Genomic DNA, 25,028 nt, shown 5'->3' with positions numbered 1-25,028 from the left:
TATAATAATAATAATAATAATAATAATAATAATAATAATAATAATAATAATAATAATAATAATAATAATAATAAATTTATTTTATTTAATATTTATTAATTATATTATTATTTTTTTATTAAACATTTTCAATAATAATAATGGTTAGTTTAGATTTTGGGGGAGTTTAATTTACAACGACGACAAAATTAAAGGAGGAAGAAGAGCGAATGTGACCCACAGAAAGAGAAGTGGGTCAAGGGTGCGGGATGAGGAGGGAATTGTATTTGGGTATGGTAGGGTACAGTGTGGAGCGGTGGAAACCCAAAGTGGAGGGCAGTATATCAATTTTGTCGTCCAAATAAATAAGTGTTGTAATAATACGTGAGTGTGTGTTAGTTTTGGAAATTGGAAGAGGGAAAGAAACAAAGAGTGAAACCTGAGATTGAGTGAAGAAGAGGAGAACCTTGTACATGTGGAGTGGTGCCGTCACTTGCCGCTTTTTCTGGTGCGCCCTTTACCGCTGTGTGCGCGTGAGCGCAGAATCTATGGACACTCCATTCCGCACCACACACAGTTGTTTGTCGCTTTCGCCTTCTGCATCTCCAACAATTTCTTTTGCCAAATTAGCTAAATTATATTCATCACGTTAAAACCAACATAAATTTCAGCTATATTTGGGGGACCATTCTTAATTACTTAACGAGTACAAAATAAAATCTATCATGACTTATCTAAATAGATTCGTCAAATAATATCTCAGTTATTTGAGAAATTTATCTTATTAAAATTATTAAATTCTAAAATCATATGATTAGAATTTAATTAAACATTTTTTTAATTTATGTAAATCAAACTAACCAAATTTAATTTACACATCTTTACATAAATCGAATTAGAAAACTCAATTTATGCACACAAAAAAAAATCCAATCGAATTAACGCAATTTAATTTAGTAGTATAAGAGAAAGTGTCTTAATTTTGTACCACTCGAAATAAATTGAATTAGATAAATTTAATTTACTTAAAATAAATCATTCACAACATACTCACATAATTTTAAAATATACAATACAAAAGAGATATATTGTCAATAGAAGAGAAATATATTGTACTATTTTTATAATTTTAAAATATTACACCAAAATTATATCCATATATAAAAAAATAAATACTTTTTTGAGCCTAAAAAATATATTAAAAAGACATAAAGTTGTTGAAAAAGGCCTGAAATGGGAAGTAGGATTTGACAATAATGTCAAAATCTTCTCGAGACTTTGACCCTTGGCTCCTTCACCCCTCATCCATTCTTACTGTCATGTAACACTGCAACTGTTGATTTGGCAATTCTCCTGCCATGGGTCAATGGCCGAAACAAAACATGGAATAATCAGCTTATCAACAGCCTGTTTTTTTATTATTTTATATGTGCCACTAGAGATTTCAAAATTTAATACTAATATTTTTATAAAAAAATTAATTATATTATCTTATAATTTTAATTAAAGTATTTAATTTTAGAGTAAAACCCCTCCCCGGTCCTTAACCATTTACGAAATTGACCTGGCGTCCCCTCACCATTGGAAATTAACAACGCGGTCCTCAACCATTCTCTCCGTGTGACCAAAAGGACTCTCTTACCGGTACTTCCGGTTAAGAAGGTCCTTTCGGCCACACGGAAAGAATGGATAAGGACCGTGTTGTTATTTTCTAATGGTGAGGGGACCGGGAAGGGTTTTTACTTAAAATTAGAAAATAAATAAAAAAAAGAGCATTGTTTTAAGTTTTGCATCTAATGCATTCTCCCATATTTTACATGTGGACGTAGAGCAAACAACGTTAAATTTAATAGATAGTACGAAATCATTAACAACGAAACTTAACACAAAAGTGATAATTATTTGGGTTGATTAAGCATTATTATGTCTTGGATTTAGGGTTTTAAGAACGACATGTATGTTCTATATTGTTGAACCTAAAAAAAAAGTTAGTTCAAGAGTATTATTTCATACACCTTTTTCTAAAAAAATTAAACTGCTTTTTTTATTAGTGGAATTAAATTCATCAACTATAATTTTAATAGTAGGGTTACACGTAGAGAATAAATATTCTTTTTAGATTTTTAGAAGTGATATTTGTTTTATCCAAATGTTCGTGATATCACGAATTAATTTTAATTTAATTTTACGTATTTTAATTTTGTTTATTTAGTTACTAATTTAAATTTTATGTCAGAGGATTTAGAGTTTTCTTTATTTAACCTAAAGTTGAGTGAGTTTTTTCGATTTAATTTTCAAACCAGTGAACAAATTATATTGAGGTATTTCTTTCTTGTTGCATCAAGAAATTGAATACAAAGAGAATCAATTAATTTTTTATTCAATTTCTTGATGCAACAAGAAAGAAATACCTCAATCTAATTTGTTCACTGGTTTAGAAATTAAATCGAAGAAACTCACTCAACTTTAGGTTAAATAAAGAAAACTCTAAATCCTCTGACATAAAATTCTAATTAATAACTAAATAAACAAAATTAAAATAAGTAAAATTAAATTAAAATTAATTCGTCATATCACGAACATTTGAATGAAACAAATATCACTTCTATAAATCTAAAAAGAATATTTAGTCTCTACGTGTAATCCAACTATTAAAATATTTAGTCCCTAACCATCTAGAAAAGGACCTGGTGTCCTCTGACTATTAGAAAATAATAACACGGTCCTTATCCATTCTCTCGTGTGACCGGAAGGACCCTCTTGCCGGTTTTCAGGTAAAAAATAACCGGAAGTACCGGTAAGAGGGTCCTTTTGGTCACACGGAGAGAATGGTTAAGGACCGCGTTGTTAATTTCCAATGGTAAGGGGGCGCCAGGTCAATTTCGTAAATAGTTAGGGACCGGGGAGGGGTTTTACTCTTAATTTTAAATCAATTAATATTTTGACACAATAAATAAAATTTTAAAATAATTTTAAAAATTTAATTAAATTTCACATTAACCCAAAATCCCAAATTTCATACCTAAAACTCTAATTTTCAAATTAAAACCCTAAATCCTGCCAAAACAACCCTAACCCTAATATTCACTAGCCATCGCCACACCCGCTCCCCAGATACACACCACAACACTCACTCACCTCTCACTATCATCCGCACACACCCTCATCTCCCTTACCCTCTCCAACGGCACCCACACACCACCGCTCACACACAGATTTGAAGAAAAGGGAAATGGAGATCGGGGAGTGAGAGAAACAGGGAGAAGAAAGAGCAGAGAAAGGAGAGGGGAAGAGCACGCCGGAAGAGTCACTATCGTTCACCGCCGTGTTGCCGCCGCAGAGCCCATCGTCGTCATCGTTTTCCGTGCCATCGTCGCACACCAAAAGAGGAGAGAGAGATCGGGCAGATGAGAGGGAAGGTCGCGTCGAGCTGGAGGAGCTGCCCAGTTTCCGTCGTCGCCATCAATGGAGGTTCGCCGGGAAGAGGAGCTCGACGCGAGGGAGGAAAGAGGCGACTGTGACGCCGCTGTTCTGTCAAGACTCGAGAGAAGGACGCGTGCGAGAGGGAGGTCGAATCTGTCGCATGCGGAGGAGAGGAAAGGCATCGCGGTTGGAGTTGGAACCTTCTGCCGCCGTTGGGTCACCCACTGCCATCGCTGTTCTGAAGCCGTCAATACCTTAATACCTTCCATAAAAGCTACGAGAGAAAGTAATGAAAAGTGCAATGAAAAGTGTGATCATGATTATTCTTTTTTTTATCTTTTTTATGATTATGTTTATTATTGCATTCAAAGATCCTTCTTTTTTCCAAAGTTTCTTTTGTATGATGTATGATATTGGTTAAGATCTTTATTTTATTCAGATTTATTCTGTTTGACTTATCTATGGTAATGTTACTATTCTTCTCTTATTTATTATTTATTTCGTCTTGCTTTATGACCTATGAGAACATCATACCAATGTTTATGAATTACCTTTATATGTTTTAACGCTATAGGCATTTTGTATGCATTACACATGTCATAACATAAGTAAATGAGAAGCATTTAAAAGACACACCACTCCGACTAATCAAGACTTTTGAAAATAATAATTGAACAACATTGCATCATCACTATTTTTATTTTAAAACTCAGAGTGGCTGAGGATGGATACGATGACACCATATAGATAAACTATTGAGAAACTTTTGTTTCTCACCCCTCTCTCCGTACCATCTTCAGGAACGATGCAGTACGAAGTAATACAGTTGAGGTGAAAAGACAAGTGCACTAGTAGGAGCAAGCTATCGATGACGTAAATACAAAACATTAAACGTTTACCTTAAGAAGGAAGAATATGCGATTGTTTTGGCCATAGTTAAACAAATTAAGAGAATTAGGATTTCCTATGTGTCTTGTTTTATCCTTATTGACTGATTGCAATTGTAACTATTATGTTTCCTTTTTTATTTGGTATGAGTAAAGCTTGTCATTGTTGTGCCTTCATGGTTTAGCACACCGATTTTTCATGTTAGTATTTTCAAATCCACTTATATTTTTCAACTAGTAACTATTCTAATAAAAACTAATTATTCAATATTTTTATCTATAAATTATTTTATATAAATATTTCACATTTATTTTAAAAGAAAAATTTCGCAAGGTCTTTGAATATCAGCTACTAAATATAATCCAAATAAAGCTTAACTCAGTTTAAAAGTATTAGGGTGTTACATTCTGCAAGAATCCTATGCTTACCCGTGAATTATAGAACCATTTCCGACAACATTTTAAGTTGTAACTCATTTGAAGATGTCTGAGACCCTAAACTGCAAAACAAAAACAAAACCAAAAAAATGAATACTTGAAAAAGACAGTAAAAGAAAAGAACTCAAATATTGAAACCTGAAGCCCAATAGTGTTAATCCCACTTTGGAATAAATAACTAAAAGTAGAAACAGTATGTATTTGGAGGAAGAAGAAGAAGTATGCAAGAATCTTTTCATGCTTTCAAGCGCGTGACGTAGCAACTTCTCCAATCTCTATTTATTGCTGCGGTGGCACATTTTTGAATATCCTTGTTTTTCCCCATCGTGCTTCCTCCATCTCTGGGTCGCCACGACTTCTCCGGACTTCCGAAATCTCCCTTCCTATTTAGTCTGACATTTAAGATAAACTTCAAATCTTCAACTACAATCTCAATCCTACTGGTTATTGGAATATCATCTGCTGTTCTCTTCACCTTGTGCTCATAGTCTTTGTTGCTAAACCTTCTTCTTCATCTGGGTTTACTAAGTTCTTTTTCCTTTGACACATGGCTTTTTTTTGCTGCCATAGACAAAGATATTTGTAACTTCTAGCTCTATTTTGATAAATGGAACTGTCCAGACAATCTTGGTGACTTAAAACACAATTTTCAGTTGGTGACATGAAGAGAAAAATAAGAAAAAAGAGAAGAATCAGAGAATGTGAAGGTTGGTAGGGGTGGTGAGAGAAGGGTATGAATTAAGTTTTTTTTTGTTGTTACTTTTTAATTTTCAGTCATTAAAACTTTTAAAAGTGAAACGGAAGAGAGTAATTTGATTTTCAAAATGAATTTGTGCAGGAAAATTCCGCTTCGATACCGTGGAGGGAATCCTGTTTTTTGCCTGCAACGTGTCGGTCTAGAGAAAATTTAGTTTTGGAGGAAATACTGTAGATTGGACTGCTTAACCTTTAAATAGATATAAATAGATTATTTTTCAGACATTTAGGTAGCGTTTGGTAGAGAGACAGAGACAGAAAGACTGAGACTGAGAGACAGAGACTAAGAGACAGGGATTGAAATAAATCTCAGTATTCTGTTTTGTGTAAAATGAGAGACAGGAATTGAAACAAGAATGAAACTCTAATTTAATTTGCACAAAGGGTAAAATTGAAATTAATTAATTGAAATGAAAGTATTTTAGGTATAAAATGTTATTAAAGTTTCAGTTTCCATCTCTAAAAATTTCAGTCCCTGTGTCCCTATTTTTTGAAAGTACTAAAATACTGAAATTTTAGAGACAGAGACAAAAATTTTAGTACCAGTCTCTGAACTAACAAACACGATACTGACTACTGAGTCTCAGTCAATCTCTCAATCTCTATCTCAATACCTCAAAACAAACGCTACCTTAGTGATGGAGGTTGCACATGGCAACAGCTTACATCACGTGAGACTAATAACAACGTTGCAGAGCATTAGCACGTGCGATATGGCAATATGAAAAAAATTTATTAGTTGATGCGAGACTAAGAGAGGTAAAGGTCAATCTTGTAACACTCATCGCTGTCACAACTCACAACCACAATGATTGTCGCCGGGGCCGGAAATCCCGCAATCAACGACCGCTTGAGACAATTGAAGGCTTTTGATGAATCCAGAGCCGGAGTCAAAGGCCTCGTTGACTCCGGCATCACCAAACTCCCACAAATCTTCATTCGCCCCCCGGAAGAGCTTACCGCCGGCGACCCATCTCCGGGAGAACCGACACCTACCCAGTTCAGTATTCCAGTCATCGACCTCAAGGATATCTCCGGAGACCGAGCCGGATTAGTGGTGGGCGTAAGACATGCGGCGGAGACGGTGGGGTTTTTCCAGGTGGTGAATCACGGGATCCCCGTGAAGCTTCTGGAAGAGACGCTGACGGCGGCGCGTGAGTTTCACGAGCTGGCACAGGAGGTGAAAGGAGAGTACTACACAAGGGAGATGATGAAGAAAGTGAAGTATGTTAGCAACTTTGATTTGTATCAATCAAAATATGCTAATTGGAGAGACACACTGTTCTGTGTTATGGGCCCTGAACCCCTTGATCCTCAAGAACTGCCTACCGCATGCAGGTAGGTAATCACTGATTAATCTTGTATCCTATGGATTTAATTAGTAACTAATTCACCAAAAGTTGGTAAACTAACTAGTTTTTTGTTTCCCATGCTATCTCCTCGCCTAAGAGGATAAGTACTAATTCTTTGCGAATTTGAACTCTATTTATAAATTTTTGTTGGACAATAAATTATTGCATATTCAAGACAAGATTTCAAATTCTCAACACTTAGTTTAAGTAAATGAGTAATTTGACTATCTGAACAATCCAAATTAGTTATAAACTAACTTTTAATTAGTTAACCTTAAGAAATTTAGTATTTAAATTTATAATTTAAAATTTATAAATAAAATAATTTAAAAACGTTAGCTGATGTTGGTTAAAAAAATTAGTTAGGTAACATCAATCTTAATTCAGAGTACATAACTGCTCTCACTCTTTCATTTGATTTTTCTCTATCTCTTAAGGTTTACATTAACTAACTACTAGTATGTCGTTGGAACCACTAGCATGATGGAGTTCTGTACTGTTCTTTCTACAAATAGAAAGTAGAAAGTAGAAACCATATGTACCTGCAGATTGAAGGGAGTTGGAGAGGATGAAGAGGCCTTGGAGCCAATACACAAGAGAGTGTATCCCTCCAATTAACCGCAGGACTTGTGTATAAATCCATGTTGGTGTTGTAATACACCGTCCTCGAAATATCACGTGAATAGAATTCTCTCTTCACCTCAGGATCCTGCTCATGAAATCTGCGCACCCCATCAAGCATTTCATCCAAAACACACTCTGGAATGTCATGGTTGACCACTTGAAAGAAGCCCCACTTCTCACAAGCATCTTTCACCTTCTCAATTATCTCAAGCCGTGAGCTAACTTGCTCATGCATTGATCCCAAGTTAATGACTGGAATAGTAACATTGTTATTGGTAGCAGAGGAAGATGTGCTAAGATTTTCATGAATGAAGATCCTTGGAAGCTTAGACAAACCGGCATCAACAAGGCCCTTCACACCTGCTTTGGACTCATCAAGAAGCTTAAGCTCTCTTTGCCTGTCATAATCAGATTCGTGTTCTACTTTACTTCCTTCTTCATTAGTAGTCACCATGTTATGATACAATTGCTGGTAGATATTGCGTAATTTGGACGGCACATTGCGGTGTCCAAATACTCTTCAAGTGTTATGACTGTTATCCATAAAAACACGTGGTCAATTTCTTTTTCCTCTACCTACCTTATCTCTCTAATGTGGTTCTCTGCTTCTCAACAAGTTTTCTTTTCATTTACCACTAATGAGAATTTACCAACCTTTTCTTTTTACCCTGGAAATTAGTACTATTTTAAATTTATTATTTTTCAGACATTTTGTGATGGAGGTGCATAGCAAATTCCAAATTGGCAACAGCTTAGATCACGTGAGAGGTGAGACTAATAAGTAATAACAACCTTGGACAGCATTAGCACGTGCGATATGCCAATATAAAAAAAAATTGTTACTTGATGCAGAGGCCAGAGAGAGATAAAGGTCAATCTTGTAACACTCCACTGTCACAGTGTCACAACCACAATGATTGTCGCCGGGGCCGGAAATCCCGCAATCAACGACCGCTTGAGACAATTGAAGGCTTTTGATGAATCCAGAGCCGGAGTCAAAGGCCTCGTTGACTCCGGCATCACCAAACTCCCACAAATCTTCATTCGCCCCCCGGAAGAGCTTACCGCCGGCGACCCATCTCCGGGAGAACCGACACCTACCCAGTTCAGTATTCCAGTCATCGACCTCAAGGATATCTCCGGAGACCGAGCCGGATTAGTGGTGGGCGTAAGACATGCGGCGGAGACGGTGGGGTTTTTCCAGGTGGTGAATCACGGGATCCCCGTGAAGCTTCTGGAAGAGACGCTGACGGCGGCGCGTGAGTTTCACGAGCTGGCACAGGAGGTGAAAGGAGAGTACTACACAAGGGAGATGATGAAGAAAGTGAAGTATGTTAGCAACTTTGATTTGTATCAATCAAAATATGCTAATTGGAGAGACACACTGTTCTGTGTTATGGGCCCTGAACCCCTTGATCCTCAAGAACTGCCTACCGCATGCAGGTAGGTAATCACTGATTAATCTTGTATCCTATGGATTTAATTAGTAACTAATTCACCAAAAGTTGGTAAACTAACTAGTTTTTTGTTTCCCATGCTATCTCCTCGCCTAAGAGGATAAGTACTAATTCTTTGCGAATTTGAACTCTATTTATAAATTTTTGTTGGACAATAAATTATTGCATATTCAAGACAAGATTTCAAATTCTCAACACTTAGTTTAAGTAAATGAGTAATTTGACTATCTGAACAATCCAAATTAGTTATAAACTAACTTTTAATTAGTTAACCTTAAGAAATTTAGTATTTAAATTTATAATTTAAAATTTATAAATAAAATGATTTAAAAACGTTAATTAGCTGATGTTGGTTAAAAAAATTAGTTACGTAACATCAATCTTAATTCAGAGTACATAACTACCTAGTTTAATTTGCAGGGAAGTGACAATGGAATATTCAAGGCAAGTGAAGGATTTGGGGAAGGTGTTATTTGAATTGCTATCAGAGGCACTTGGACTTAATCCTGAGCATCTTGCAAGCTTGGATTGTGCAAAAGGGCACTCAATTTTGTACCATTATTATCCACCATGTCCTGAGCCAGAACTCACCATGGTAACTACCAGACACTCTGATCCCGATTTTCTAACTCTTCTGCTTCAAGATCACATTGGTGGCCTCCAAGTTTTTACCCAAAATGGTTGGATTGATGTGCCTCCTCTTCATGGAGCTATAGTAGTCAACATTGGAGATTTGCTACAAGTAAGTCCAATTCTTTTAAATTGAGTTGAAAATGCATGATTAGACTAGTGCTATAATATGATCATACTACAGCTAATGTCCAACGACAAATTCAAGAGTGTGGAGCACCGTGTACTTGCAAATCATGTAGGCCCAAGAGTATCAGTGGCATGCTTTTTCACTCTTCATCTTCACCAAACAAGAAGAATGTATGGCCCCATCAAGGAACTCTTGTCTGAGGATAACCCTCCAGTGTATAGGGATACATCACTCAAAGACTTCATCGCTTACTATGATAGCAAGGGCCTGCGTGACCATGGCATTTCAGCTCTTTCCCATTTTAAGTTAATGGGTTAATTATGGCATGGAATTCGACTTAGATTAATACTTCATACTCATAAATAGCTCCTAACTTGGGACATAAATAAAATTATGTATGTTAAACTTTGACATACAACGGAGAATTTGGGTCATATTTTGTAGTTGAAAGATGAGTTGTCGGGACTAAAATTATGAAATTTTACTACCACTAGAATAATGACTATTCACTATTTTGTGTAATTTCTTCTTTTCTTTTTTTTTTTATGTTTGAGAAAATGATGAATTTAACAAGGATATCAATAATAAACGCTCATTTTAAGAAGGATATGAAGTAACTGAAGAAAAGTACGTATTATATCACTAAGAAATAGAGGGGGCATAATTAGAGTGAAATTAAATAATATCTTCATTACCATTGCGATAAGAAGTCAAAGGGTTTTGACTTTGGAGGAATAAACTATCATTTAAGTCAATTTAATTTTGACAAAATAAATTTTAAAATAAAAAATATTTTGGTCTTCAAAATATTATATTAATTTTACAAAATATATATAGAAATATGTGTTTGGGAAAAAAAAATCCTAAAGATCAAATTTTAATGCATATTTTTGTAGGATGCTTGATAAAATGAGACATTTATAATATCTTTTAAATTTAATGATTTTCTTTTTTACATGAACAAAAAAATGGTTAATTTTATGAGATTGAAATTATTTTAGAAGTCCAAAATATCATCTCTTCTCAAAAGCTATTTTGTCAAAAAATAAAATCTTTTTAAGATTAGAAGCATTTTGCACTCTCCAACAATGTCTGTCGCCGACACCGGCGGAGTTTCAACATCTTACAATCGTCTCCAGCAACTGAAGTCCTTCGATGAATCCAAAGCTGGCGTCAAGGGCCTCGTTGACTCCGGCATCACCAAACTCCCACAAATCTTCATCCGCCCTCCGGAAGAACTCGCCGCCGACAACCAGACTCCGTCCCAGTTCACGATTCCAGTCATCGACCTCAAGGGTGTCTCCGGAGACCATTCCAAAATGGTTGCTGCAGTCCGAGAGGCGGCGGACACGGTGGGCTGTTCCAAGTGGTGAATCATGGGGTGCCATTGAAGGTGCTGGAAGAAACGCTGACGGCGGTGCGTGAGTTCCACGAGTTGCCACAGGAAGTGAAGGGAGAGTATTACACGAGGGATAAGATGAAGAAGGTGAAATATGGTAGCAACTTTGATTTGTATCGAACGAGGTATGCTAATTGGAGAGACACACTGTTGTGTGTTATGGGTCCTGATCCTCTTCATCCTCAGGAATTGCCTTTGGTTTGTAGGTTCGTAATATAACTTTGATATTCAGAATAACATTTTGCAATTAATTTATCAAGATTATGTATTTACTTATGGAAACTATTTTTATTCTCGATACTCGAATTGCGTATACTTGACTAGAAGATTATAATGTCTTGCTACCTTGGCTATAGCGACACTTTGGTCGGATGGGCTCTTATATGCAGCCATAGTTAATTATCAAAATGACATCTCACTAAGTTGAGTTGGTTGACTGGAAAGCTCACCAGTCGGGTTCGAATTACGCATTGTGTATGCAGCTACTCATCAGCCAATAATAGATCAGAATTCCGATTTACAACGGATTAGTTTTTTGTCTGCCAAGCAGAGAGATACTGTGAGGAACCAAGGGAGGATATAAGTAGAAAGTTGTGGGATGTGAACTAATATGATTTAGGAAAATGTGATTTGATTTAGAGGGAACCAAAATTTTGGGTACTTATGCTGTATAGTTTAGCTATGAAATAAAACTGATTTGCAGGGATGCAATAATGGAGTACTCAAGGCAGATAAAGGTATTGGGGAGCCTTTTATTTGGATTGTTATCAGAAGCACTTGGACTGAACCCTGAATATCTTGAAAGCATAGATTGTGCAAAAGGGCATTCAATTCTGTGTCACTATTATCCACCATGTCCTCAGCCTGAACTCACTCTTGGCACTACCAAACACTCAGATCCTGGCTTTCTCACAATTCTGCTCCAAGATCACATTGGTGGCCTACAAGTTTTGTGGCAAAATCAGTGGATCAATGTTCCCCCTGTTCATGCTGCTTTGGTAGTTAACATTGGAGATATGCTACAAGTGAGTCCAATATTTTTCTAATCTATTAAAATCTTTGTTTTTATAGAGACATGATATTTCATTTCAACCCTATATTTGATCATTTTAAATCTCAATTGTTTGTTCTCTATATGACGCGTGAATCTTTCGTGGAATCAGCCATCGATACTGTTATTAAGTTAAGCCGCCTACATTACACCTTTTTGACAGGATGTTTATGCACTGGACTACCGTTTATGGCATGTGAATCCTTTCCAATAGATGCATAATTTATAGTGTAACTAGAGCAGAATCATATATCCTGTAATAATCTTAATTTATGGTACCATTTGCAGTTGATATCTAATGAAAATTTCAAAAGCGTGGAGCATCGTGTTGTGGCAAACCATAGAGGACCTAGAGTATCAGTTGCATGCTTCTTCACTCTTGATAACTACCCATCACAAAGAATATATGGTCCCATCAAGGAGTTACTTTCACAAGATAACCCCCCTCTCTATAGGGATACATCATTACAAGATTTTAATGCTTATTACTATAACAAGGGACTTGGTGGCAATTCTGCTCTTTATCATTTTTTGTTGCAAAGATAAAATATGATATCACAAAATATGGTTTTAGAGAACATAATATAGGGCTTAAACACTTGCTCTATCAACACATCATATCCACATTTCTAAGGCTACTTGGAGATTAATGTATGTGATCCAGAGTAGTATACTTGTTAGAAATAGCAATGTTCATCACTCATGATCACTCTCCAGTCTCCATCAACAATAATCTATGCCCCCATAATCCTTCTCTCTTTATGGGGAAACATTATTGCAGGATTACAGAGCATACTTTTATGACAAAGCACTTGATGGAAATTCAGCTCTTTACCATTTTAAGTTACACTATGCACCTGCATCTGAATGATATTAATAGATCATAAGTTTGAGCGTGGCTTTCTAAAGCTGCAAACATGTTGAAATGGAAAATCAAATACTTCTAGATAATAATAATAATAATAATAAACGAAAAATTTTCAGACAAAACCATATTTGGGCCACTATAAAGTTTTGTTTTTGGAGATTGGGCCTTTCAATCTTAAATAAAACTAAGTTAGACTTCATCATGTCAGATGACAGCCTGTTTTTTGTGTTAAGAAACAAAAATCGATTTTATAAATCTAATTGTGTTAGCTGGGTTTATTTTAATGTGTTGGGTAAAGACCAAGACGTAAATGGAAGTAGTATATTTTTAAGTTTCTAACACTGATAAAGTCCCAAAAAAAAAATCCAAAAAAAAAGTCCAAAAGAAAAGGCCAAGTGTTAATGATGTTGCCTCTTATCAAGCTACACCAAGTCACCAAGGTCAACTTCCAGCTGAGACTGGGACTGATAACATTTGAGTTTATAAACTTTTATATTTGTCTTGCAGGAATTGGTATTGATATTTTACTGGGAATAAGTAAAAAAGGCTTACATTTTAGTTGTATTTGATGATACATCAGTAACAGTTACAGATATTTTTTTTACAAAATGGATGGCATTTTTAATACTTATAAATCCAACCTAATGAGTTATGGACCACTGATCGAATAACACGTACGTCATTTCTTGACCAAAAAAAACAAGAATAACAGGTGATTTAACTAAGCCATAAAAACTTTATTGAAATAGAGCACATATAAGAGAATATGAGTAATAATTATTAATGATTATATTTCTTAAGTTTCTCGAGTTAGATATCGAGTGAATAGATCCAATTATAGGTATGCTTGGTTTAATGTTTGTTTTATATTAGAATTATTTCTTTTGAGAATTAATAAGGATCAAATTTTAAAGTTCTTTAATTTGTCCTCTCCATGTTAGAACTAACGTGGTCAATAAGAAGTGTATATCAGTACATGTAATGGTCAATTATATGGTAAAAAGATTAATCCTATAACATACATCGAAAATAAAGTTATTCTTGTAGTAGAATTTTAACGTGTCATTCCTTATATTCATTCTAAGTTTCTATCAAAATATTAATGTTTTTACTTTTTACTCATCGTGACTCTTATTATCTTACTACTCCTACATGAAACTATTTTCATTACACTTCACATAATGACCCTTATTACCATACACTTCACATTTCATGACCGTGTCAAGTTTTTCTTTCCTATTTTTACGCTTGCTTTACATGTACATACTTTCATTCTCTGTTTTCAGTTTTTTCTCTTTCTCCTCAAAATTAAAAAAGATTCTCTCCATTATTTTTTTCTCTTCCGTTCACTTATTCTCTTCTTCTTTAGTTCTTATTGGCCTCTTCCGTTCATTTTCTTAAGACGCACCCCCACTATCAGGCACAAAGTTTTGTAGGGGATCTGCTTCAATCACAGATTCGTAATGCTTTCCAATGACGAGTTATGTATATTTCTTATTATTTGATCTAATGTATATCTTCTAATTTTAGTAATATTTGAAATATTATTGTTGTTATGCATATGCGTCTTTGTTTGGTATGTAGTTGTTCATGCAAAAAAGACAGAATCGCATTGTTGTTGCCGAGAATCTATTTTCAATTCGCCAAAAGGTCTTGACCTCTTTTCCTCTTATATTCAATTTGCTTACAATATACAAAATCAAATGAGATTTCTTATGTTAATGTACGTCAAAAGGTTAGACCTTCTTTCACAATGGAACTTCGTTGGAGAGGTTCTACATCATCAGAAGTAACACAAATTTTGTCTTCAACATGGTATAGTCAAAGGGAGCAAGGTCAAATTTGACGTCCCTGTTGACGATAAAAAATCAATGAATTTAGAAGTTTTAAGTATTTAGTATTTATTAGGATTTTCTCTTCCATCAAACACTATAGACCTTTTTGGTTATTCATTATGCAGTTTGTTTGTTTCTATTTCTCATTATTTTTTTCTATTTATATATGTAATGAATATATTTATTTGAATACAGTAGTCTAATTATCATACTTATTATTTTCTTTTCTATTAATTTTTTTTCTCAAATGCTTTATACATAGTTTTTATTGTATTCTTATATTCTTACATGTTCCTACTACGAAATTGATATATTCTAATTATCAGATGACTCTGTGCAGCGATATAATAATATTTTAACTGATAAAATTTTGAATTAAATCATACTCATATAATCAAGTCAGCTTAATCACCACCAGTTTTAAATTTTCTCTTATATCATATGTAACAGTAATTTATATACTACTGAAAAATCATATAATCCTCATAGTATGTTTCTACCAGATTTCTTCAATAAATATATAACTATTTGTATCCATGTATCGTATGCCTAAACATAAAGCGAATTATTATAACCTAATGCACCCAAACCGTATATCCACTAATATTAAATTTGTTATGATAACTCAAATTTTTATTCTTAAACATAATTTAACACTTTCATGTCCTATATAATTTTTATAGTATTAATCACAATTATATATTTAGTTGTTACTTCAAAGTATTTGATTAGTTTCAGTGACTTTTCATCCATTTTATACATAAAATAGCTCAATTAATATTTTGACACTTATTTTATGCTAATTTATTTTAATGAATTTGTACTCTTCGATAGTTTAACCTTTCTCTGAATCATACATTTTTGTTCTTTTTTCACTATTCCATAATAGTATATAGTACTCAATTCTTTATCTACTTTACTATTCACATCATTATTTCTTTGTTTTCATATTTGGTTACATGTGTAACTTAATTCGTACATTCTACTTGATTTCTTTTGTGTACAATATTATTATTTATAATTCCAATCATCTATCTTGATTTTTTTTTCAACCAATCATCTTAATTGTACACCATAATTATCTTTATATTCTTCCTTATTATTATTGATTTTTTTGTAAAAGTCATGATAGTCGTTCACATTATAAATATTGCCTTGTTTCAATTTGTTTTACCACACTAAAACAACTTTTTCAACATCATCGTCAAATTAGCTTGATTATATTTTTTTATTGTCTTTTTTTTTTTATTTTAAACAATAGCTTCATCTTTTAACTTGCTAAAGGATATTAAAACTATCAACAAAAGTTAAAATTACAGGATAAAAGTCAAAATCTTAAAATTGTAGTCAATCTTACTAAACAATCTAATTTATTATAGAACACTCATACATATGTTATTAACATAAAAATATTTTTTTAATGAATAATTTTTATTAAATTTACCTACCCGTGCATGCACGGGACAATTCACTAGTTTATAGAAAAATAAAGATATTTTATAAGATGTAGATTCAGTTTGACACGTGGTTTCTGTGATGATTGAGATTTATGATTGTTGTCAGTGAGGAACAAAAATATCGCAGTTAGCCAGATATAGGCGTGGAATGGCTCAACTGGTGAGCCGCACTGTGCAAGAGGCCATAGAATATCCGTTATGGGAATACTATGAGGTAGGAACAACTGTTGCTTATGGGCTTAGTTGAATATGAGTTTGGACTTTGGAGAAAATGGATCTTATTTATTTTTCTTTTATTAACGTTTGTCTGTTTGTGGACCCGAAATATATTTTTTTTCATTGACTATGAGGAATAATGCGAACGATTTTAATTTGTTGTATTATCACTTACCAACCAGAATAATGTGAAGCCGGACAAATAATAATGATAATAGCTCTCGACCGTTTGTACCTATTCTTTCCGTACAAGTGAACTTCTAACTTCAACCAGCGATCATGATAAATATTCTTATATATTTTCTATAATAGAATATTATAGACATTTTTTTTAAAAAGATATTAATTTATATCGGTTTAAAATTTGGTTCATCGATTTTTTAGTTAAATTAGTTTGTCCAATCTAATTATGACAGAAATATATAATACGGTTTAATTGATTACATATGTAAAATTTTAATTAAAAAAATCCTTAAAAAAAAGGTTTAGGCGTCTTTATTAAGGTTGCTCTCTATCATTAATTAAGATAAACATGTGGTCAAATTGATATTTTTTTATTAATATATCCGTTGGTTTGGTTCAAATGACAAAAAATCGGTTCAACATATACATGGTCCGTTGGTTTTAAAAAATGAGAAAAGAATTAAATAATGAAGTGAGGTTTTTAACAGTGATGCATGTCCAAAAACAATAATCTTTGTTCTAATACACAAATTACAATGGCCCAAAAAAAAACAACAGAGATTGCAGTGGCCCATTAAAATACCCAGTTATGTAATTAATTATTTGCCTTATTAATTTAGGTTTAATTATTCTGTTGGTCCTATAGTTTCGCAAAATTTTCAATTAGGTTCCTATAGGTTTTTTCTTTTTAATTGGGTCCCTATATGTTATTTTTTTTCAATTAAATCCCTACCGTAACAAAAACGTCTAAAATAACAGAATATTCTCTTAAAAAAACGAATATTCTCTCTTTTAGGATAACAAGACACTCTTATATTTTTAAAATTCCAAAAAAATCCTTCTCACTTCCACACTCACATATCCTTAGCCGTAACCTCTTCATCGAGCTCTCTCCGGATCTGCCGCACGGTGCCCTCTCGCCGCGCCTCCTCCTCTCGGCGTCCCTGTCGTGCCTCGTCCCTTGTATTCTACTCATCCCTTGTATTTCGCCGCGCCTCTGTCCCTCTCTCCCTCGCCGCGTCTCGCCTACGTGCCTCCGTGCTTCCATGCTTCCCTCGCCTCGCCGCGCCGTGCCTCCGTCCCTCCCTCACTGCGCCGCCGCTCCGTCCCTCGCGCCTGGTTTCGCTGCCTCGCGCCTGCTCCCGTGGCTTCCATTTCAGACAGAGCCCAGGACTAGGATTGAATAGTGTGGCTAATGACAAACTTGCATCAATATGACTCTAAAATTGAATAGAATGTCCAATAGATGATCATCAGGTAGACACTACCTATCTAATAATATCTCTCTTCTTTAGTTTCTTGCATGTTCTAGAAAATGGGTATGTACTTCTTAGCATGTGTGCAGTATGACATAGATATTTTAAACTGAGGTTAGGGGTCTAGAAACTGTTTTGTGTTGAATCTATTACGAATAACTTGTTTGACAAAACTAAAGTTAGGTTGCTTGGATTGCTGGTGAAGATGTTTTTGGGTCATAAATCTTGGTATGAATAAAATTATAGAAGTGAAAAAAGGTAGCTTTTTCATTTAGTAAAACTACGGTTGACAAACTGTCATGAATATTGAGTTTAGATGGTGTGTTTTCATTCACAATTTACAATTTTGATTATGTGTTATATTCTTCTTGAAATCATAACATTGTATGATATTCCATCTTCTACAATGTGACATCTTAATAGTGGATTCTCATGATATGTGTGATTTATCTATGTTCTCTTGATAAATCATTCACTTGTGAGATTAAGGCTGTGGAAAATGCTGGTTAGTTTCAATAAGAAAATATAAAATTGGCGCAACCTGTCTAATATAAAATGCTCTGTTCCAGATCATAACAAATGGGAAGTACAAGAGCTGCATGCATAGGGCAATTACAAATCCTGATCGCGCAAGACTATTAGTGGCAACATTTCATGATCCAGCGAAGACGGTTAGGATCTCCCCAGCTTCTGAACTGATAAATGAATCATCGCCAGCCAAATACCGGGGTGTTGTTTATGGAGACTATGTAAAATCATGATATACCAAAGGCCCTGAAGGAAAAAGAAACATTGATGCTCTTCTGCTTGAATCTTAGCTTCTTGTGTTTTCTCCTTAGCCTTGTGTTTTATTGAATGTAGCAGGTCTATTCAAGTTGATTCTTGAATTGAATATAACATGATATAGCAGTTCTAATCAGATTTATCTTTGAATATCATCTTTGACTTCAAAATGGGTCTTTAAAGACCATTTTGAAGTATATTTGCTATCAGATAACATTACTGAGTATCACATTGTATGTCTAATCTTGGCATGTGTAGTTTTTGCTTATTAAGAATTTGTTTTTGTATATCAGAAGTTTATTGTCACTAACCAATTTGTTTAAATTTGATAGTTCCAGCATGAACTTTACGTGTCCTTCATATTGCGAGCTTAATAATTTCTTGCTGGTGTATAATGTATATGCTTTACACTTTCTGAATTGCTGTGTTATTTACACCAGGTGAAGAAAATTACAGTACACACAATGAAAGATATGGTTGAAAAATTGGAGAAAGCACGGTTAGTGTTTGCGATCTTTACTCCTATCTGGTTTGCATTGTGATGCATGCATGATTTGATTACAATGTTCACTTTGATAAGGCATTATTAGATTATTATTTCTAGGTTCATGAATCATGACTATGAATTTAAGTTTATTATTTGATTTACTAAATTGGTGATTTTTATACAGGTCTGGGAAAAGTGAGGTTTAGGATGGTTGCATATATTTACTGATGAACTGAAGTCCTCTCTCAGAATTCTTCTCGACTCAAAACCGTCCGTTATCAATGTTATTATTGATCTCTATGCTAGTTCAGGGAGTGGGAGACTGCAACACAAGAACTGATTTTCAGATTTTAAATTTCAATAACACAAATTACATAGTCTTGTGGTTTTTTATTGTGTACCATGATATGATAAAGACATAAATTATATTCTATGAATCCACACAAATGTAAAATGTTACATTATCATAATGAATACTTGATGGATGAAAACTGAATTTTATATATGTTACTATTATTTCTATTTCATTTTATCCATTCTTTTTTTTAGGTTCTTAAGATAAGGTATTTTGAAAGTCAAAAAAAAAAAAAAGAGAAGGTATTTTTGGTACAATTTGTATATAAATAAGCAAAAGAATGATAGGGATAAAATAAAATGGATTATAAGAATATTTTTCATGTCTTAGAATCATTGAATAGGGATTATAGGAATATTTTTCATTGAATATTTATAGTTTTACCGAATTTTCAATTAAGTCCCTATATTTTTTTTCTTTACAATTAGGTCCCTAAGGGTATAAAAGTAATTTCACAATTTACTAAAATTTTTTTGACGTTTAACGTTAATAGGGACTAAATTGAAAAAAAAAATGTATAGGGACCCAATTAAAAGGAAAAAAAAAAGTATAGGGACCTAATTGAAATTTTGGCGAAACTATAGGGACCAATAGAGTAATTAAACCATTAATTTATTATGTCCGAAACAATAAATTTAGATTAATACATTAAATTAGTCTGTAAAAAATGTTTTAGACAAAAAATTATTATAAATAAATTTTAATTATTAAATAATTATTTTATTAGATAAATTAATTTTTACATTAAATTCTGGTAAAATGATGACATGATAGGTTAATGTCACATGTCACAAGATAATTAGTTGATGTGTCATGTCAATAACATATGGCATACCACGTGTGCTATGTGTTATCTAACACGTTATAAATTTATTTAGAGTCAAAATAGTCGCTGAAAATACACACATAAGTCATTTTCATCTTTAAAATTTTAAAAATTAATCAAATTAGTCCTTATATAAATCTCTATTATTTTTTCTTCATAATATTAAATTCTTAATATTTTTAATACTATTAATTTTAGGCTTAATTATTTTATTGGTTCCTAAAGTTTTACCAAAATTTTAATTCGGTCTAATACTTTTTTTGTTTTCAATTAGGTCTTTATTCTTTATTGGTCCCTAGAGTTTTACCAAAATTTTAATTCGGTCTAATACTTTTTTTGTTTTCAATTAGGTTCTTACACTAATTTTAATTTTATAATTAAGTCATTTTCATATCAAAAATATTAAAATTAACAGAATATTTTTTTTTTAAAATACATGTGGTCAAATATCTAGTTAGGTTTTTAAGAGTGAAATCTCAAAATAGTCCTTGAACTTGCACTCGAGTCTCAAAGTGATCCTTAAAATTAATAATTACTCAAATTTGTCTCCAAAATTGTCTTCCAGGACTCATAGTAATCCCTAAATTAATTTCCGTCCATCCTTGTCATTGGAAATGACTGAAACGACGTAGTTTTGTAGTTATTAAAAAAAAAAACCCGATCACCTCATATGCTAGCTTCATTTCAGATTCACATAGAAGTGCAATCAACATTTGCTTGACTTGTTAGAAGTAACGCAAAAAAACAATGAAGCTAGGATCACTAAAATTAATCGGGCGTAAGCGGAGACGTAAATGAACACTACAACAAATCATATTTTAGTGTCGAATATCACTTATTAAGTGTTCGTAGAGCACACTTCTGTAGGGTTAGTTGTTTTTGATACCATGAAAAATAGAGTGAAAATCTAAGTAAATTGACACATAATACTATAATAGGATTGCACTATAAGGGCGAATTGCTCCTTTATTGGTTGGGCGTGATCTTATTGAGTTATCGCATCTTCAATTTGCAGATGATACTATCTTGTTCTGCCCTCTGGATACAGAGACGATAGTGAACTATAAGCGACTGCTGCGCTGTTTTGAGCTTATGTCCGGTCTGAGTATCAATTTCGATAAATCTAATCTGATCTCGGTTAACTGTGAGAAGGAGTGGGTGACACACGCTTGTGGTGTTTTGGGATGCAAGGAAGCGGTCCTACCTGTTAGATACCTCGGGATATCTCTAGGAGCTAATCCGCGTTTGGTGAAAACTTGGAAACCGATCATAGATAAGGTGGAAGAAAAACTTAGCTTATGGAAAACGAAGGTTCTGAATAAAGCAGGTAAGCTGGTCCTCATCAAGTCGGTGTTGAATAGTCTCCCGATATATTACCTCAGTCTGTATAAGATGCCAAAAGCAGTTGCAGACAAGCTGATTGCATTACAGAGGAGATTTTTGTGGAGTAATGATGACGGAAACTACGGTATTCCGCTAGTCAAGTGGAAAGTGGTTCAAGCACCCAAAAGGGCTGGAGGATTGGGGGTAGAAGATGCAGTACTAAGGAACACATCGCTTCTGTTTAAGTGGTGGTGGAGATTTTCAAAGGAGGACTGTCCGCTGTGGAAGAAGGTGGTTTGTTCATGTAATAATTTGAGGCCTCATGCAATGCTATCTTCTCAGACATTACCTGTTAAGGGGGGCCCGTGGAAAGACATCTTTCAATTGAATATTAAAGAACAACAGGTGAAGGAAAAAATGGTAAGTGGGCTAGCGATGGAAGTAGAAAACGGGAGAAGAACACTTTTTTGGGAGGATAATTGGATACAAGGGGGTCCTTTGCAAGTGAGCTTTCCAAGACTCTTCTCTGTTTCAAACCAACAGGGATCCGTGATAGGGGACTATGGGTTTTGGGATGGGCTAGAGTGGATCTAGAATTTCCAGTGGAGGAGAGAGTTGTTCCCATGGGAGTTGGAACTTGTTCACCAACTTCATGAGAGATTAAGGCCAGTTAAGTTGTCAACTGGAAAAGAGGATAATGTTGTATGAAAATTTGATAATACAGGTGTGTTTTCTACTAACTCATTTATGCAGGTGTTGCATTCAGAGACTCTTTCTGCGGATATTACGAGCTATAGCTTCACAAGCTCGCTTTGGAGAGGACTAGTTCCTCCGAGAATTGAGCTCTTTGCTTGGTTTGTGCTAGTCGGTAGAGTTAATACTAAAGAGAGATTAAGCAGATTAGGAGTTATTCCACAGAGTGATATTGTGTATGTTTTATGTAAAAAAGAGGTGGAATTTGTACAACACCTATTTTTTTCATGTGAGTTTACGTGGCAGGTGTGGTGCGCTTGGCTGAGGTGTTTTGATAGAGAGTGGGTTGTCCCAGGAACCATTAAAGAACTGTTTGAGAGTTGGTCTGGCTGGCCTAACAGAAAACAGGAGAGGAAGATGTGGCTGACTGGGTTCTTTGCAGTGATTTGGAATATTTGGCTGGAACGTAACACAGGATTTTCAACAATAAAGAAACAGGTGTTGATATCATCCAAAGAAAGACGTTTTTGAGCTACAAGGAGTGGACTGGTATTGATCCTCTTGGTTGTTGATGGCAATGCCGGAGATAACAGAGGTTTGTTTTTGTGTTCTACTTTGTTTGTTATGACTGTTTTAGGTGCTCCACTTTAATGTGTCGAGCTTTCTTTATTTCAAAAAAAAAAAAAGGATTGCACTATATGATACCTCTTGGCGTTCTATAAAGCCTGTGTTGTCCAAATCATAGAGCCTAAATGAACAATGTCTTCATTAACCTATTTACATTGCAAATCATCAATTTAACAAAGTACATTTGTGATGCTAGATAGGCATTCACTCATGCATGCAAGAAACTATGGGTGTTCATGGTTTGGTTAATCCAAAAACCAAATCAGTTTTTTGGTTAACCAAAAATATAGTATTGGTTAATTAACCAAATTGGTTTTATATGATAAAACCGGTTAGTAAAATTTAAAATCGGTTTTTAACTGGTTATTAAAGCAAAAACCGGTTTTTAAAAAATAACCGGTTTTTACATCAAAAAATCGGTTTTTATACTAAAAAATTAGTTTTTATACAAAAAAATTGGTTTTTATACCATAAAATTGGTTTTTACATACAAAAATCCACATTTATAAACCTTTTTTTAATTAAATTTTTTTAATCTAATTTTTTTTCTTTTTAAATGATACGAGTAACATTTATAAATAATGAAATTCCTTCCATTGCTTTCGTTCCTTTTTCTTTCTTATCTCTGAGAGAGAGAGAGAGAGAGAGAGAGATGGAGATGGGGGGAGAGGGAGAGAGAGTATGTAATTTGATTTTGAAATTAGGTTTTGATTTTAATTTGGTTTTGGTTTTGGTTAACCGGTTAAAAACTGGTTTTTTTAATTTGATTTTGGTTAACCAATTCTAAAAAATATGGATATAATTTTTAAAATTGTTTTATTAAACTAGTTAACCACAATGTGGTTATGATTTTTTAACCGGTTAACCACATTTTAGTTTTTTTTATGAACACCCCTACAAGAAACCTTAAAAATGAAGGCCTTATTCATAAACCAGACCCATGTGACCGTGTTGTGTATGTATAGTACCCGATTGGCAAAGATATTCTCCTTTTTTTCTATTCTTGAAGATTGTCAATTGAAATTCTTCCTGCAAAGAAAGAACACTGTAATCAAAGAACAGACTATGAAATGAATGTGAAGAACAAATAGAAATAAAAAATATTGGTAATTGTATAAGCAATTTATCATGATACTGTGTGAGATTCTATTTAAGAAAATGAAAAAGACAAAAAATAATATAATATATTGTTGATCATTCATGTCTAGAAATTAAAAAGCACACCAAATATCTCATAATAAAATGAACATCACAAAATAGATGTCATAAATACAACTATGTTGGAAACTAGGAGAAAAACGCATTTGCTATATGGTACCTTACTTATTAGTCCATCATCAACAACCAAACTGATTATGCTCTTAAATAGCTCAAAAAATGCTTCAACCTCACTGACAGTGATTGTGAAACCAAAATTTGCTGTAAGTTTAAGCTACTAAATTGGCACGAGGGCTGGAGAAATAGAGATAGAGCCAATTCCTTAACAAATATAAAACAACATGATCCCGTTACCGGTAAAGCATATGAACCAACCAATTGGAATTAAAATTTGGAGAGAAAAAAACTAACACTTTTCCTACAAAGTGGTGACAGGATGGATTGTAAATAATTTGATGTCATAGAAAACACATGCATCTATTTTTAATTTTTTCAACCTAGCAAGTAGAAGAGACTAAAAATATTTTATCTGTGATTTGGTTTATATGACAAATTTCAGAAGGGAAAGAAAAAGGGGAACTGGAGATGGGTTGTGGAAGAGGAAGAAGAACAGATAAGGGAAAGGAAAGAAAAGGGGAATTGGGGAAGGGGAGTGTGGGTTTTTTTTTTTAATAAATACAAAACGACGTCGTTTAAGTCATTTCCAATGGTAAGGATGGAAGGAAATTAATTTAGGATTACTATGAGTCTCGGAGGACAATTTTAGGGATAAATTTGAGTAATTATTAATTTTAAGAATCACTTTGAGGCTTGAGTGCAAGTTCAGGGATTATTT

General features: G+C 33.8%; 4 protein-coding genes, 1 long non-coding RNA gene and 1 pseudogene across 6 annotated transcripts in view; 5 read left to right on the top strand and 1 right to left on the bottom strand.

Moving 5' to 3' along the window:
• LOC107641510 (probable 2-oxoacid dependent dioxygenase) overlaps positions 1-7,913 on the bottom strand; it is a 20,838-nt gene extending 12,925 nt beyond the window's left edge. Inside the window, exon 1 of the mRNA XM_016344998.2 lies at positions 7,378-7,913. Coding sequence (XP_016200484.2) covers positions 7,378-7,913 — 536 coding nt within the window. The remainder of the gene's footprint in view (positions 1-7,377) is intronic.
• LOC107644794 (1-aminocyclopropane-1-carboxylate oxidase homolog 1) overlaps positions 1-10,135 on the top strand; it is a 25,403-nt gene extending 15,268 nt beyond the window's left edge. The window contains exon 4 of one of the 2 annotated variants that reach the window (XR_002347595.1): positions 10,039-10,135. The gene's annotated coding sequence lies outside the window, so the exon portion shown is untranslated. Of the gene's footprint in view, positions 1-10,025 lie in introns of both variants that reach the window. The other variant, XM_021103209.1, reaches the window with a different exon arrangement.
• LOC107641511 (1-aminocyclopropane-1-carboxylate oxidase homolog) lies at positions 6,104-6,867 on the top strand. Its single transcript, XM_016344999.2, has one exon. It carries the CDS (start codon positions 6,292-6,294, stop codon positions 6,823-6,825), a length of 534 nt encoding a protein of 177 aa, XP_016200485.1. The 5' UTR covers positions 6,104-6,291; the 3' UTR covers positions 6,826-6,867.
• LOC107644787 (1-aminocyclopropane-1-carboxylate oxidase homolog 1-like) lies at positions 8,262-10,188 on the top strand. Its single transcript, XM_016348713.2, has 3 exons — positions 8,262-8,902; positions 9,337-9,658; positions 9,731-10,188. The coding sequence occupies exons 1-3, from the start codon at positions 8,373-8,375 to the stop codon at positions 9,992-9,994; spliced, it is 1,116 nt and encodes a 371-aa protein (XP_016204199.1). The 5' UTR covers positions 8,262-8,372; the 3' UTR covers positions 9,995-10,188.
• LOC107644789 lies at positions 10,691-12,973 on the top strand (annotated as a pseudogene).
• Positions 17,510-19,709, top strand: LOC107644791. Its single transcript, XR_001621390.2, has 3 exons — positions 17,510-17,942; positions 18,511-19,223; positions 19,396-19,709. It is a non-coding gene; the product is annotated as an uncharacterized LOC107644791 (long non-coding RNA).

The sequence above is a fragment of the Arachis ipaensis genome, chromosome B05 (genome assembly GCF_000816755.2).
Source record: "Arachis ipaensis cultivar K30076 chromosome B05, Araip1.1, whole genome shotgun sequence".
Taxonomy (NCBI): domain Eukaryota; kingdom Viridiplantae; phylum Streptophyta; class Magnoliopsida; order Fabales; family Fabaceae; genus Arachis; species Arachis ipaensis.
Note: the sequence above shows the minus strand (reverse complement) of the source record. Positions and strands in the feature narration are given on the sequence as shown.